Source organism: Falco peregrinus, chromosome 4 (assembly GCF_023634155.1).
Source record: "Falco peregrinus isolate bFalPer1 chromosome 4, bFalPer1.pri, whole genome shotgun sequence".
Classification (NCBI taxonomy): domain Eukaryota; kingdom Metazoa; phylum Chordata; class Aves; order Falconiformes; family Falconidae; genus Falco; species Falco peregrinus.
Window position 1 is genome coordinate 100,540,504 of NC_073724.1, and position 13,777 is coordinate 100,554,280.

General features: G+C 47.8%; 1 protein-coding gene across 1 annotated transcript; it reads left to right on the forward strand.

Annotated features, from left to right (window-relative positions):
• The first annotated feature begins 2,576 nt into the window (after positions 1 to 2,576).
• AMER2 (APC membrane recruitment protein 2) lies at positions 2,577 to 13,279 on the forward strand. The gene is made up of 2 exons (XM_027788719.2): positions 2,577 to 3,725; positions 3,900 to 13,279. The coding sequence occupies exons 1-2, from the start codon at positions 2,750 to 2,752 to the stop codon at positions 4,790 to 4,792; spliced, it is 1,869 nt and encodes a 622-aa protein (XP_027644520.2). The 5' UTR covers positions 2,577 to 2,749; the 3' UTR covers positions 4,793 to 13,279.
• Positions 13,280 to 13,777: the final 498 nt, after the last annotated feature.

Here is a 13,777-nt window from a genome sequence, read left to right on the forward strand (position 1 = left end):
AGGATTGAAACCAAATGTGTGGGGAAAAAAATCAATTTGTCAAAGCATTTCTAAAGTAGTAATTTCAGGTTGACCTCAAGTCACTTTCCTCCCCTAACACTTGGATTTCAAGTTGACTGAAAAACAAGCTGAAAGTCCAGCCTTTCTGTCATGGCTGCAGATACACAAAAATAAAGACAGCACAATAACCTGTCTGTTCCATACAGCTGTGAAGCATTAAGTCATCTGTCCTCTGCCTTTTGTATCTCCGTATCTCCTTCCTTTGGACGGAATGCCTGTAAGAAGAATTGGTGAAATGTAAAGGACAGGTGAAATGTAGCAGAGCACCAGCACGAAAGCACAAAAATTGATAAGTTCAGCCGTGGGGCAAGTCTTACTTTTTTTTTTTTTAACATCATCACACATCCATTGCACTCTCCCACAAGAGCATTTTTACCTACTTTTTTCCCAAGGTACAGGGGAAGGTACACCAAGGTTTTGTCCTTTCAAATTTCCAAATGATGCCTGGGTCTGTGTACTTGCATTTGCACAAGAGCTTTTGGTATTTTCTCTTTTTAATGAAGTTTCCTTCACCTGTCTAAAGAGCAGAAATATTGCCAAGTGATGGGGGAACCTGTGACATGGCACAACTGATGGAGGCACAGCCAAGGGGAGCAACTTACGCCTATGGGTCGAGGTTCTGGTCTGGAGGGTGGTCTCCACAGCTTCTGAGTGCTGGGCATGTTTATGAATTGCACTCTGTAAAATGTAACACTCCTCTGCCAAAATCTTGGCTTCTGTCTCATCTGTCCTTTCCTCTGCCTCTTGCAGAAGGCAGGAGAGACCCGTAAGTTGAGTGATGTACTCACATTGCTCTTACTAAATGCTTGTAATTCTGAATGCAAATGGCACTTTTTATATATGAACAGAAAAGCACTAAATTCACTGGATAAATTATTCACAACAGATAATTCAACCTGGTCTCGTGGGAGAGTGCAATGAATGTCTGATGATATTAAAAAAAAAAAAAAACAACAACCCCACACAACTAATTCCTCCAACCGGTGAAGTCAATGGCAAAACCTTTTCCTGACTTCAAAGGGAGCAGAACCTAGACCCAAGCTGGAGGGACCACGTACGACTTCTCTTTAGTGGTTCTTTCATTTAGAGCTAAAACCCAGACAAGCGTTTCTGTTTTAAGGAGCCCAGGCTAACCCTGCGCAGGAGCGCGGGGCTGCCAGGGCACATGCATCATTGTTAGAGCTCCGGCTGAGAGCAGGTCAGCAGAGCCAGAGCACTGCCCCAGGCTGAAATAACCCAGCCGAGAGAGAGGGAGCCCAGGCAGAGGTGGTGTTTGGCCAGTCTGGAGCTCAGGGCAGGTGGATTTGGCCAGATTTGTGTCGTTTGGAGGAGGCTGAGGGGTGGCCTCATTGCTCTCCAAAGCTTGCTGGGGAGGGGAAGGGGAGAGGGAGGTGCTGAGCTCTTCTCCCTGGGATCCAGTGACAGGACACATGGGAATGGTTCAAAGCTGCATCAGGGAAGGTTCAACACTGAACATCAGGAAGCATTTCTTTACCAAGAGGGTGGTCAGACACTGGAACAGGCTTCCTAGCGAGGTGGTCGATGCCCCAAGGCTGTCAACTGTCAGTGTTTAAGAGGCGTTTGGACAATGTCCTTAATAAGGTGCTTTAACTCTCAGTCAGCCCTGAATTGCCAGGCGGTTGGACTAGATGGCTGTTGTAGGTCCCTGCTCTATTCTATCCCATGCTATGCTACTCCATGCTATCGTATCCTACACTACCCTACGCTATCCCATCCCATCCCATCCCATCCCATCCCATCCCATCCCATCCCATCCCATCCCATCCCATCCCGCTTTGCATCTGGGACAGATCTGCAGCCAGCGAGGGGGTTTGTGCCCAGGGTGCTGTGAGCCGCCCTGACGTGGCAGCGCACCATGGGCACGGTTTGGGTGCCATGCCTGCACGCCGTGGGGGCGGGCCTGGGAAGGGGCTTACGTGTGCGCGGCCGCGGTGCTCCCCCTCCCCGGCTGGGGCCACGAGTGGGGTGCGGGCTGGGCTGTGCCCCAGCTTGTGCCACCGCTCCCCTCCCTGGCCGTCCCCAGCGGGGACAGTGGCCTCGGGCACTGGGGAGAAACAGGGGCAGGGGGATGGCTCCTGGAGAGAGCGGGACGCGAGGCGGGGGACGCGGAGCCGGCACCCTCTGCCCCTGCCCCGCGGGTACGGCCCTCCCGGGGGCGGCGCGGCCGTCCCGTGTCGCGGCTGCCGGTCCCTGCCGTGTGGGGCACTGGCACCGACGGGCGGTCCCGTCCCGTCCCCCGCCGCGCGCAGGGTTAGGTCCCGCGACGCGAGGCGCGGCGTGGCTGTGCCGCGGGGACACGGCGGCGGCTTCGCGTGGGACGGGGGCTGGGGGCGGCGGCGACAAGCAGCGACGGGGCCGCGGGCGGGCGGGCTCCGCCGCCACCGCCGCCACCGGCCTCCCGCGGGCACGCGCGGCGGGCGCGGCCTCGCCCCTCACGCGGGGCGCGCCCCCCTCCCCGGCGCCGCGGGGCGGGCAGCGCGCGCCGCCGCCGCCCCGGCCGCGCGTGGGGCGCGGGCGCGGCGGCGGGAGGAAGGGGCCGAGTTATGTAAAGCCCCGCGGCGCGGGGAGGAGGCAGGGGCGCTGCCGGCGGCGCTGCGGCGGCGCAGGTTGGTTCGGAGCGCGGGGGACGGCGGCCTGGCGCAGGCCCGCGGCGGAGGGAAAGCGGCTTATGCCCCCCCCCCCGCGTTGCCATGGAGACGGGCGGGCGGCGGCGGCGGCGGCGGGGCTGTCAGTGAGGGACCGCACCGGGCACCGGAGCGGCGGCGGCGGCGGCGGCGGCGGCGGGGAGGCCGCGGCGGCGGCAGCGGCAGACATGGACTCGCACTGCGACTGTGCCGAGCCTCCGGCCGCCGAGCAGCCGTCGGGGAGGATTAACAAAACCGCCTTCAAACTGTTCAAGAGGAGGAAATCCGGGGGCACCATGCCGAGCATCTTCGGGGTGAGGAGCAAAGGCGGGGAGGGGAAGGGCGCCGGCAAGGCGGGCATGGTGCGGAGCCGCACGCACGACGGCTTGGCCGACGCCGTGCTGGAGAGCGGCAAGAAGGAGGAACCCGGCGGCGGCGGCGAGCCGCAGGGCAAGGAGGCGCAGGGCCGGCCGGCCGGCAGCCTCGGCGGCTCCGCCGGCGCCTCGGTGGCCAAGTCGCACAGCTTCTTCTCGCTGCTGCGGAAGAACGGCAGGCCGGAGAACGGCAAGGCGGAGGGCGCGGATCAGCGGGCTGGCGGCAGACAAAAGAAGGGGCTGAAGGGGATCTTCAGCAGCATGCGGTGGCATAAAAAGGACAAAAACGGCAAGGAGGAGAGAGGGGAAACCTCGGAGATCCCGTCCGGCCTCATTATGCCGGGCTCTCTGACCGCCAGCCTGGAGTGCATCAAGGAGGAGACGCCAAAACCTTTGTCTGAACCCCCCGGTGGCGCCGGAGACACCGGGCTGGAACCGCCGCGGGAGAAGCGCGGCGGCGGCGGCGGCGGCGAGGCGCTGGGCTCGGCCGGGGAGCCCGGCGCGGGGGACGGGCAGCCGCGGGAGGGCAGCCCCCCGCCCCGGGAGGACCCCGCCGCTGCCGGGCGGCGACCCGAAGAGCTCAGCCGCGAGCGACCGGACCCGGGCGCCGGAGAGGTTGGGACTGCGAAGGATGCGGCCATAACAGGTGACATTCCAATAACGACTATCCCCCCTGTTGAACCTCACTGTGATAGCGGTCAAGAGACGGCAGCCGCCCCTGACCCTTCCTCTGTTGATCCACCCTCAGAGCAGTCCATTGATCGTATTTGTTTGATGTTTGCTGACGTGACTTCACTGAAAAGCTTTGACTCTCTTACAGGCTGCGGAGATATTATTGCGGACCATGAGGAGGATGTGGGCGGCGGGAGTGGCGGCTGCGAGAAGAGCACCCCCGGGGCCGGCAAGCTGGGTGCCTCCAAGAAGCACCCCACCATGGTGGCCTACCAGGGAGGAGGGGAGGAGATGGCCAGCCCCGACCAGGTGGATGACACCTACCTGCAGGAGTTCTGGGACATGCTGTCACAGACAGAGGAGACCCAGAGAGAAGGAGGAGGAGGAGGAGGAGGAGGTGGAGGAGGGACAAAGAAGGCCGAGGGGCTGAAGGAGAACCGAGGTACCGAGGGGGCCCAGAACAGGGTGGCGGTGAAGCGTGGTGGCCTCCACCAGATCCCCATTCACCTCAACCACAAAGAGGAGCAGAAGGGCAGGGAGAAGGAGCAGCAGGAAGGTGTCCCGAACAGTGACGAGGGCTACTGTGATTCCACCACCCCTGGTCCTGAGGAGGATGGTTCCACAAGCATCCAGAAGGAGACCATCCCCAGGGACAGCTACAGCGGGGATGCTCTCTATGACCTCTACGCCGAGCCGGATGAGAACCCGCCAGCGGGACCTACAGATGAAGAGGTCACCTGCGTGCTGCGCTCCAAGCCCGTGTCTCCAATAACAACCATGTGCTCCCTGAAAACACCCTCAAGCACAGTGAAGGACTCCAAGATACCTATCAGCATTAAACACCTTTCGTCTTCGCATCCTGCCAGCCACGGGGCTGACGCCAGTAACAGCAATCATGTTGCACACCATCACCTGGCCAAGAGCGAGATGCACAGAACAAAAATCCCTGTCTCTAAAGTATTGGTACGCCGGGTCAGTAACAGGGGCTTAGCAGGGACAACAGTGAAAGCTGCCATGTATCAGGACAGTGCCAAAAAGTAGTTGAGTAAGAGGTGGAGACAAAGACAGACAGCAAGGTCGGTGTGTGAAAGTCTGCACAGGAGACCACGGATAATGAATTAGTTTTGCATCACCCGAGAAAAGGCACCTAAAAGGCTTACTTCGCTGTACTCCATGGGCCTGCACTTCTGAATCCCTTCTTACTGTAGTGTATGGCTGAAAATAACGTCAACTTCTTTTTGAGCACTTTTTTTTTACATTTGTATCTTTTTTCTGCAGCACTAAACACTGGGGAGGTTCATTTTTACATGCCTTTTTGGAAGCAGGACTCGGATTATGAACCTAAATGAGCATCCTTCCTCACGCAAAGCAGTGCCATGAGGTCTTCAAGGGAACAGAGTTCCAAAAGGAGCTACACAGGAGGTTCTCCAGTACACTTACCTTTTAATCGTTTCTGGAGGGTAGGTGCCTGGCTCTCCGAAAAATGATGTTTGTTCTACAAGATGTTGGAAAAAATACCAAGCAAAAAACAACCAACCTAACAGGTATTTTACCTGCTGTAGGAACGAGAGCACTGCTCAGCAGCAGACTTGATTGACTTGCATGCAGTAGCTCACTAAGGAGTTAGGTGGACTTGTCTAACAGGAAAGCATATTTTTGTTTGTCTGTCTGTCTGGTTGGTTTTGATCTGGTCTAATGGACACCTGACATAGGTTCAGATGTTTACATCAATACTTGTCCGATAACGCATACAATCAGGTTCAGGGAAACATTTTACTAAATGCCAATATATACACACTGTTCACATTTATACAATAACTTGCTCACCGTGTGTAAATATATACATATTTTAGCAGATTTACTCAATGCTACAAATTTTTTATAGAAAAAAAATAATCACCCGTCTGTATTATCTAGAGTTTAAGCAAGAGTTAGTTTTTATAGGTAGATAATTTTACAGTTCTAAAATGATAGAACTTTGTGTAAGTACCTTAAATTAGAGCAAAACTCTTGTTTTGTATGGGCTCATGCATCCCCAGATAAGTAAGTCTGAAGTGCTGATTTTATTCCAGTGGCGCATTCCACGGGTCAGAGCTGAGGTTCTGACAGCATTGCCACTGCAAACCTCTATTTTCAGGGGTTTAGGCAAAAGTTGCTCTGGGCTTAAACCTTGCAGAGAAGGAACCCAGGAAAGAAACTTGTTTTTTAATTATTATTTTTAAAAATATATAAAATTAGTTTTTGACTATTTAAAGAAAGTTTGGGTTCTCAGTGCTTTTATTTTCATTCTTAATAACGTCAGAATAATTTTACTTTTAAGAGAGAAAAAGAAATATGGTAAGCTAGTGGTACATAAAATGGTCTGATGAGCTTGGCTCTTATGAGAAATGTATTAATGGCCAGGATGTTTTTTAGTAGTGGCTACTCTATATGGGCATTGACAACATTTCAGAGAAATTTAATAGGGTTTTAATGTGCCTGAGGACATATTTTTATGATACACTGAAAAATCTCCAAAAATCACTGAAGTCTAAAGGTAAATGTTATGTATTTACAGAATATTTTGATACAAGTATTTAATCATCAGACCACAGTTAGTATAAAATATATGCTCCAGTGTATCTGAAAAATAATATACATTTTAAAAATATACATGTCTATATTATGCAGAGAATCCTAAATTCACATCATTGAAGCTAATGGGTCTGATCTTACATAGCAGTTGGTTTTATTGTCTCTTAAATTGAAAGAAAAGAAAGGAAAATAAATATACAGAATATGCATTTGAGGGATATTAAGGTTATAGATAACCATAAAAAGCCATGAAATGCCGTAGTAAGAATTGTATATATATATATGTGTGGTTCACTGGGGAAATGACCTTGTAGTCACAAGGGTAAAATTGGCATCTAGTTCTGAAATTACTGCAGGATTTAATACCAAACTGCAACGCCCCGGCAAACAGGGAGAAAGTGTTAGATTTCCTGATCAGTCCCTGTTTTCATGGTTTGAGTAAGAACCTTAATACACTTCAAAGAAGATTATTTTATGTTTTCTTCCTAGCATATATGTGTGTGGTTTTCTATGTCCCTGCTCACACAGGCGTGTTGTACATATGCATGCGTAGCCAGAGCGCACCTCCTCCTAGGGTACGTGCACCTTGGGCGAAGGCGCCCACCCGTGCATACTCGCACTCATGTGAACACAGCCATGCATGTATGCTCCCACACACAGGGTGAGGGGATGCGCTCTAGATCTGTCTCCAGACATGCTGGCAGTGATTTCCTTTGCTTGAGAAAGGGATTTGCATTTGGCCTAACTCTGCTTGTGCATTTTAGAAAGTTAAAGCTGAAATACCCTCAAAAGGATGAATGTACAGAACATGTAATATTACCCTGGACCTCAGCCCTAAACCTAACATTCCTTTTTCTGTTCTTTTGGTTTTGTTTGACTGTGAGGGACGCATCTTTCCTTGCATGACAACTCCGCATAAAAATCATAATTCCCCATTTTATTGTAAGGACAAATTTTGCAGAGATTTTCTATAGGGTACTGGAAGTTGAGAGGGAGGGAGGATGTGATGAGCTTGGGGTGGTACCGTAAAAACTGGAAGCACCGAGTACAGGTAGTAGGAGCGGTGCATCTTTAAACCACTAGAAGATAACCAGCTACCATCTCTACAAGACTTGTGTGTGGCAAATTATTCATCATAGGCATTTTGTTTGCGTCGTGGCACGTCTGTATTGAGAAACCAATAGAGTGACACTAGACTAGCTCCCTCTCACTTAATGACTAACAGGAATCATTATTAAAATGCTTTGGCTTCCCTTCATTTTTCTCTCGCTCCTTTGTTTTCTGCCCCGTTTCCCCTCCATCCTCTGCATGCTGGCGGACAGCTTCTTCCTCAGCGCTAACCCCTGGTGTGGAGCGGGGAGCCTTGGGCTGGCAGCCGAGCAGGGAGTGGGAGGGCAGCCGCACTCCCTGCCAAGGCCAGGTGCTCCCCAGTCGCGCTCCCAAGCTTTCTATCGCATACCCAGTGTAAGTACATTTTGCAGATCTCTTGGCGGTTCGTTTGGCTGCTTGCTATGTACATATTTTAAGGACAATCATATCCTTAAAAGGAAAATGGGAAAGTAGCTTGTAGTAGGGCGTCAGTATTTTGAATCATTGTGACATACTGACGTTGATTCAGGGTAATGGTTGTGTGAGAGTAACAATACAATTTAATGCTCAAATTAACTCTGTATTTATAAAACTCACTTCTGTCTTTAAGCCATCTATGTTTTTTATTTTGAAAAGAAATAGAAAATTTGATATTTACTAGGGCTTTCAATTTTCGTACAAATATATTTGTATAACTCCACACAATGCCTAAAACAATCACTGGAAGGAGGTTCGAAGGCTTTCTTAAGACCTGTATTTAATTCCTGAAAGATCCCTGTGAAATACTGTGAGATGCCTAAGAACAAATAGTTAATGGCTTGCTGGATTCAAAGGCTGAGACATAAGGAGGTAATAGTCCTGAGGCATTCTGTGGTGGTTTGCATTCTTATTTGTGTTACCCTGTTCAAGCGTGTATTTTCCTTGGCTTTGGTGGGTATCAAGGTAGAAATGGTGTTCTGAGTCCCAAAGATAACATTCCCAATGCTGTTGTCATTTTGATTTTCTTAAAGAATACTTCCCTGCATTTGTTTTATTTGTTATTTTGTGGTCTGAATGCTGCTTTGTAATTATCAGCTTGTATGTCATTCATAAAGGATTTTATAGGTCAGGACTTGGCATTTAGTTATATGTACTCTTTGCACTTTCAGGTCACTACTGGTAAATTTTGTATGTTCTTAGGATTTTTCTATATATTGCTCAGTGTTTTATAGCTATCTACAGTGATTTCAGTGGTATACATTCCTGTCCTGTGTATCAGCACGGAAGATTTCCTTTCAGTAGCATGAAATGATGTTTTCGTGGACTACTTTTGTCATGGTAGCAGTTAAGTTTCCTGTACTATCTGTATGTGTGGCCTGCAACAGACATAAAGGGTCTTATTTTGCCTGTAGTGCGTATGCATTTTGCTCTTGCCAGTAACAGGACTCAAACACACGTAGTAGATTTCAGAAGAAATTCCATGACTAGACTAAGAAAAATCTATGTTCAGTCTTATTCCATCAATCACCAGCATTTTCCTCATCCACTGTGAATATCCTCACCGCCATTCACGGTAGTAGAGGACTGAATTTTAAAGATTACATGCATAGATGTACACTATAAAAATTAATTCACTGATTATTTTTTAATGCATTTTACTAAATTATTTATCTAAGCTAAGTGAATATTGCACCAAAGTCTTTGAAACGTCTGATACAGATGGCATTTTCAGTAAGATGCTGTACATGCAGATGAGCCAAATTAACAAGCTTTGCTTAGCAAAGCAAAACGTGGTTGTTTCTTAAATTTGTAGTACTGACTGAGCTTGCAGGTCAAAAGGAGCCATTGATTCTGCGACATGGCCAGGCTCTGAGGGTTTTTTTCCCTGCTCTAATGGACTACTTTCAGAAAGGGCTTTTCAGCAAGATAATGGTATGAAAGAGACAGTTCACAGTAACAATAGACACTCACAAGGCAGATGGTTATCTAACAGCCACAATGGGGTACTCTAAGCAAGGTGGCCTGAAAATGTGTTTTGATAGTTATTGATATGAAAGGCTGAGGCTTCTGTCTTGGAAAAACAAAGTGATGCCGACTCAGAGATGCTGCAGAAGTGAGTCTTGGCAGAATTTACATGTGAGAAGCTTCTGCAGGGGTTGTTGTTGTTCGTTTCCCTCCCCCCCCCCCTTTTTTTTTTGCTTTGTTTATGTTTTCATTACGATGACATAACCCCACGTGTCTGAGCACGATTGCACAACAACTGACTCTTCTGAAATTCAGTGCTGAGAATACACTGTCAGTTGTCTTCGGGGGCCTGGGACCGGTTCCTGCTGGACACTCAGAAGGGATGGAGTGATGGGACTCCCTTGTTACGAGCCCACATGCTGTTTACTGTGAGCAGGAGGTGTCTGAATCTGTCTTGCTCTTTGTGTTTAGAGGACAGTGTATTTTTAGTTTGACTCACAGGAATTCCTTAGCTCATCATTAGCTCCATTTTGTCATCTTCCTTGTGTGCATCTCGACTAGGAATGGTCAGCATTGCTTCGACATTTCCTAGGTCCATTTCATGTCCAGAGAAATGGAAGAACTTGTCACATGCAAAGGAGTAAGAGCTGTAACCACTTGAGCCATGTCCTGGGGGCCTTTTTTCCTGCAAAAGCAGGTTGCTAAAGCTCGTCTTGCCTTAGAGGGTTTCTCCATCCAAAACAGTGAGCACTGTTGCCTGGGACCCCTTCTTTTCGTGGTCTCTCATTCCCTCTCAGCCGTACTGCAGTTGCTTAGGAAACTGAGATTTTTGATCTAGCCTTCCAGTACTAGAAAAGAGGAGCTGCTGCCAGTGTGTTCTTCAGAAAGTCTTTGCTCCTACTTCTTGGTCTTGAAAAAATGAATTCACCTCCAGAACAAGTGGCAAAGATACTTAAAATGGAGATATCTGCTGTGTGATCTCATACACGGGGATGAGGATGCTGAGTGAATTTTGCATAGAGTGGAGTGCATCCCTGCATTTTCCTGTTGTGGACAATTTAGCAAATCTAGCAGGGAAGCATGTCACTCTTGTAGGAGTGCCCAGAAGCTGTTTGTTATGGAGACTGTGCCCGGATTTTCTTTATCTTTGGTCAGAACTGGTTTTCTTTTTCCTTTCTGTACATGTTTAAATAAATAGAACCAAAGTTGTAGCGAAGAAAGGAAAAGGATATGTACTTCATAGGGCAAGGAGTTTATACTGCTAGGCTGAAAGGCTTCTTTTAACTGGCTAAAAGAAGATTGCTTTGCCTACTTTAACAGCACATCCAAGCAATGCTCTGCCATAGAGGCTAATCCAGCTATGTCCACAAAGTTAGAAAACTGGCATTTGCCAACATGACAATCTCTTTCCAAGGTCCGGTTCTGCTGTGGCAAAGCTTCCACTGACTGCAGTAAGAACTGGCAAAGGTCCTTAATCTCTTAATCTTAAGGAAATAGGATGTGTTTCTTAAATTAAGTCTTCCCTTTTTTTAAAGATTAACGTTATTCAGGTGATTGTGCAGTCTTTTGTATTACTGTAGTAGTATTTTCACTGATCTGAATGCAAAACATGTCTTTCCTTTGTTTTTCCATCTTAACAAGCAGCCACTCCCGCACATAACTCCAGTGCTCAGCATGTTTAAATTACAGCTAACACAATCACTGCCTTCCTTAATTTAACTTGCGATGGCAAAACCAGGACCAGATCCTTTCCAGAGCACTAAACACCCTGCTTATTGTGTCGTTGTTCATGTTTTTTATATGGTAGCTAATGGTGCCTCCCTTTAATTATTACACAGCCACATTTTAAATCTGCTTTTAGGGAGAACGGTACATAGGGAGTGAGTGGTAAGATCTTTAACAGATTTTTATTATTTTGGATGATGTTGCATCAAAACAGTTGCTATTTCAGTATCAGGTTGTTACCATGGGCTTTTTATGCAGATGCAACTGGAAGCTTTGAACATAATGTGCTTGTAAAAGAAAATTGGCTACATCTGCTTTGAATTAAGTCTGACCTTAAAATGTAAAAGCTACACATCTGGTGATGTTTCTTGGTTAATGGCAGTGAAGGGGAAGCTGTGCCCCAACTCACCTGTACCCTGCAGACTGGGGGAGCAAGACATTGTCACTGGGAGAATTTGCTGCCTGACCCTGCCGTGTGGTCACAGCAGAGGGGTGCAGGGTGTCACCATGTGGAGGTGGCTGCCAGATTGGACAGCAGCAGGAAAAGCCAGGATGGTGGTGCTGTGCTGGTGTGGCAAGGCTGATAGGGTACCTGGGAGATAGGATGAAAGCAAAGGCTGGACCTCTGGTCCTTGTGGAAAAAGAGACTTAAACACGCCTGTGACATTTGGCTCCTTTTTTTCATGCATTGATGCTGGGATTGCTGTCTAACTAAGTTAGGAGCCAGACTGTGTGAGTCTGGGTGTGCTGAAGCCGGTGCTCCTGCCAATGAGCTACAGCGTGACTGCTCTCTTCAACACCTGAGCAGTGCTCAGTGCCTTTGTTTGTGAAGGTAGTTTTAGCACAGAGACTTCCACAATTCCCTTGTAGCCCAGCACCGACCCATGGCATCTCACTGCTCTTCCATCCTCATTTTGCCAGAGGGATGTGAAGATCCAAGCCCTTGGCAGGGTGGTGAGTGCTGGCTGCACCTTCGCAGCCCAAGGGCAGGTGGGGAGGGGTTGTAAGACAGGCTGTGCAGCAGCAGCACCAAGTCCCAGGTAGAGTGCAAGTAACTTTCTGCAGCACATGACTTGATAGAAGCAAGAGGGAGCAGGACTAAAGCTGTTGCCTTTGTATAAAGTAGAAGTAAATCCTTTGCCATGGGAGAGATTGCAACAGCTGGAGGAGATCTCAGTCCATCAGTATTTCCTCTGAAATCAGTGGATCTGTTCATGGTGTTGGTTGTTATTGAGTGAAGATCCCCTGATTTGGCCCCATCTGAGTTTTCCTTGCTATGTTTGTCAGCAGAGTCTGTCTCAGGAAAGCTCTAGGTGGGTTGCGGCCCTGTTGAAATCGGGGATGAGTATGAATGTGGTTGGTGGAAAATTCAGATTCAGTAAGTCCAGAAAACACAGGATGGCTTCAGTTTTTTATCACAGCACAACTCTGCTTGAATATCATGGTGTGCCTGAGGAAAAGGTAGCAGGGACTGCTCCACGCTGCATCTGACAAACCGATGCTCTCGGGGTTTCCTACGTGCTGAAAGGGACATATGTGTCCTGTTAGAAGACACTTAACCTGTTTCTATAAGACATGTTATAGCTGACAGATCACAGTTAATTACAATTTTCCCTCATATTTTTTGTGTCAGCCCCCTCCAGTAACGTAGTATACGACCTATTCAAGATAGTGAGCGAGTAAAGCCAGAACTCCCTGTTCTTATTTAAATGGTTTGCTAATAATCTGGCCAGTCTGTGTGCACCACCTTCTTCTTAGTGAAAATTCACTCCAGGGAGTGTTTTTATAACAGACTGTTAGACACACTCTGCTCCTTTCCACCTCTACAAACTTCGATGAGTATGTGTCTCCTCAAATCGCTGTATTCTTAGCATATTTACAACCTAACTGATAGCAATAGATGTCTTTCTTCCCTGGCAGTTCACAAGGATATACTAATCAGTGTTTATTATGTTTTTAATTCTGTAAATATTTATTTTGGTACTCTGTGTATTTATTGGCACTGATTCTGGTGTTTGCTTATGTGTCATTGTAAATGTTGATGGTTCCAATAGTCTTGCTTCTAATGAATGTAAGGAACTCAGACTAACTGCACTTTTCTTCCATTCAAAAATCTTACAGTGAAAAATATTCCCACTGTCATATTATGTGTTATAATGAATACAGTTAATAAAATCAGTTGTCACTTTTCATTGACGAATGTGAAGGTTACTTTTTGATGTTCGAGCCAGAGATAGAGCCAATCTATTCAGTGCACTGGAAAATACTAGGCTTTTGAAAGCAAGACATTAGGGAATTATGTCCCCAAAATAGCATGAAAGAGAATACTTGGGCATGCGTGCACTTTCATTTTTATGTAAAAATGCCTTTAGCAGTTTTACTAATAACATCATAGGATAACTAGACTAAATTCATTACTTATGGGAGGGCTTTTGTAAATGAGAGAGTTTTGGGCTTCTGGTCTTCTGTTTCGTCAGTATGGGTTTTTGGGGGAGGGTTATTTGGTTTTTTGTTGTTGCTTGTTTTGCGGGTTTTACCTTTTAAACTACTTAGACTGTGGAAATAGACTGAGTTGCATTCTGGTTTTCAAATCAGCTTTGCTTCCTGGTTCTCCTGGTCAGGAACCCAGCCGGGAAGCTGGTTTGCTTGGCACAAGCTGACTTTGGAGTCACAGTTTTGGTGTGACAGCTAGAA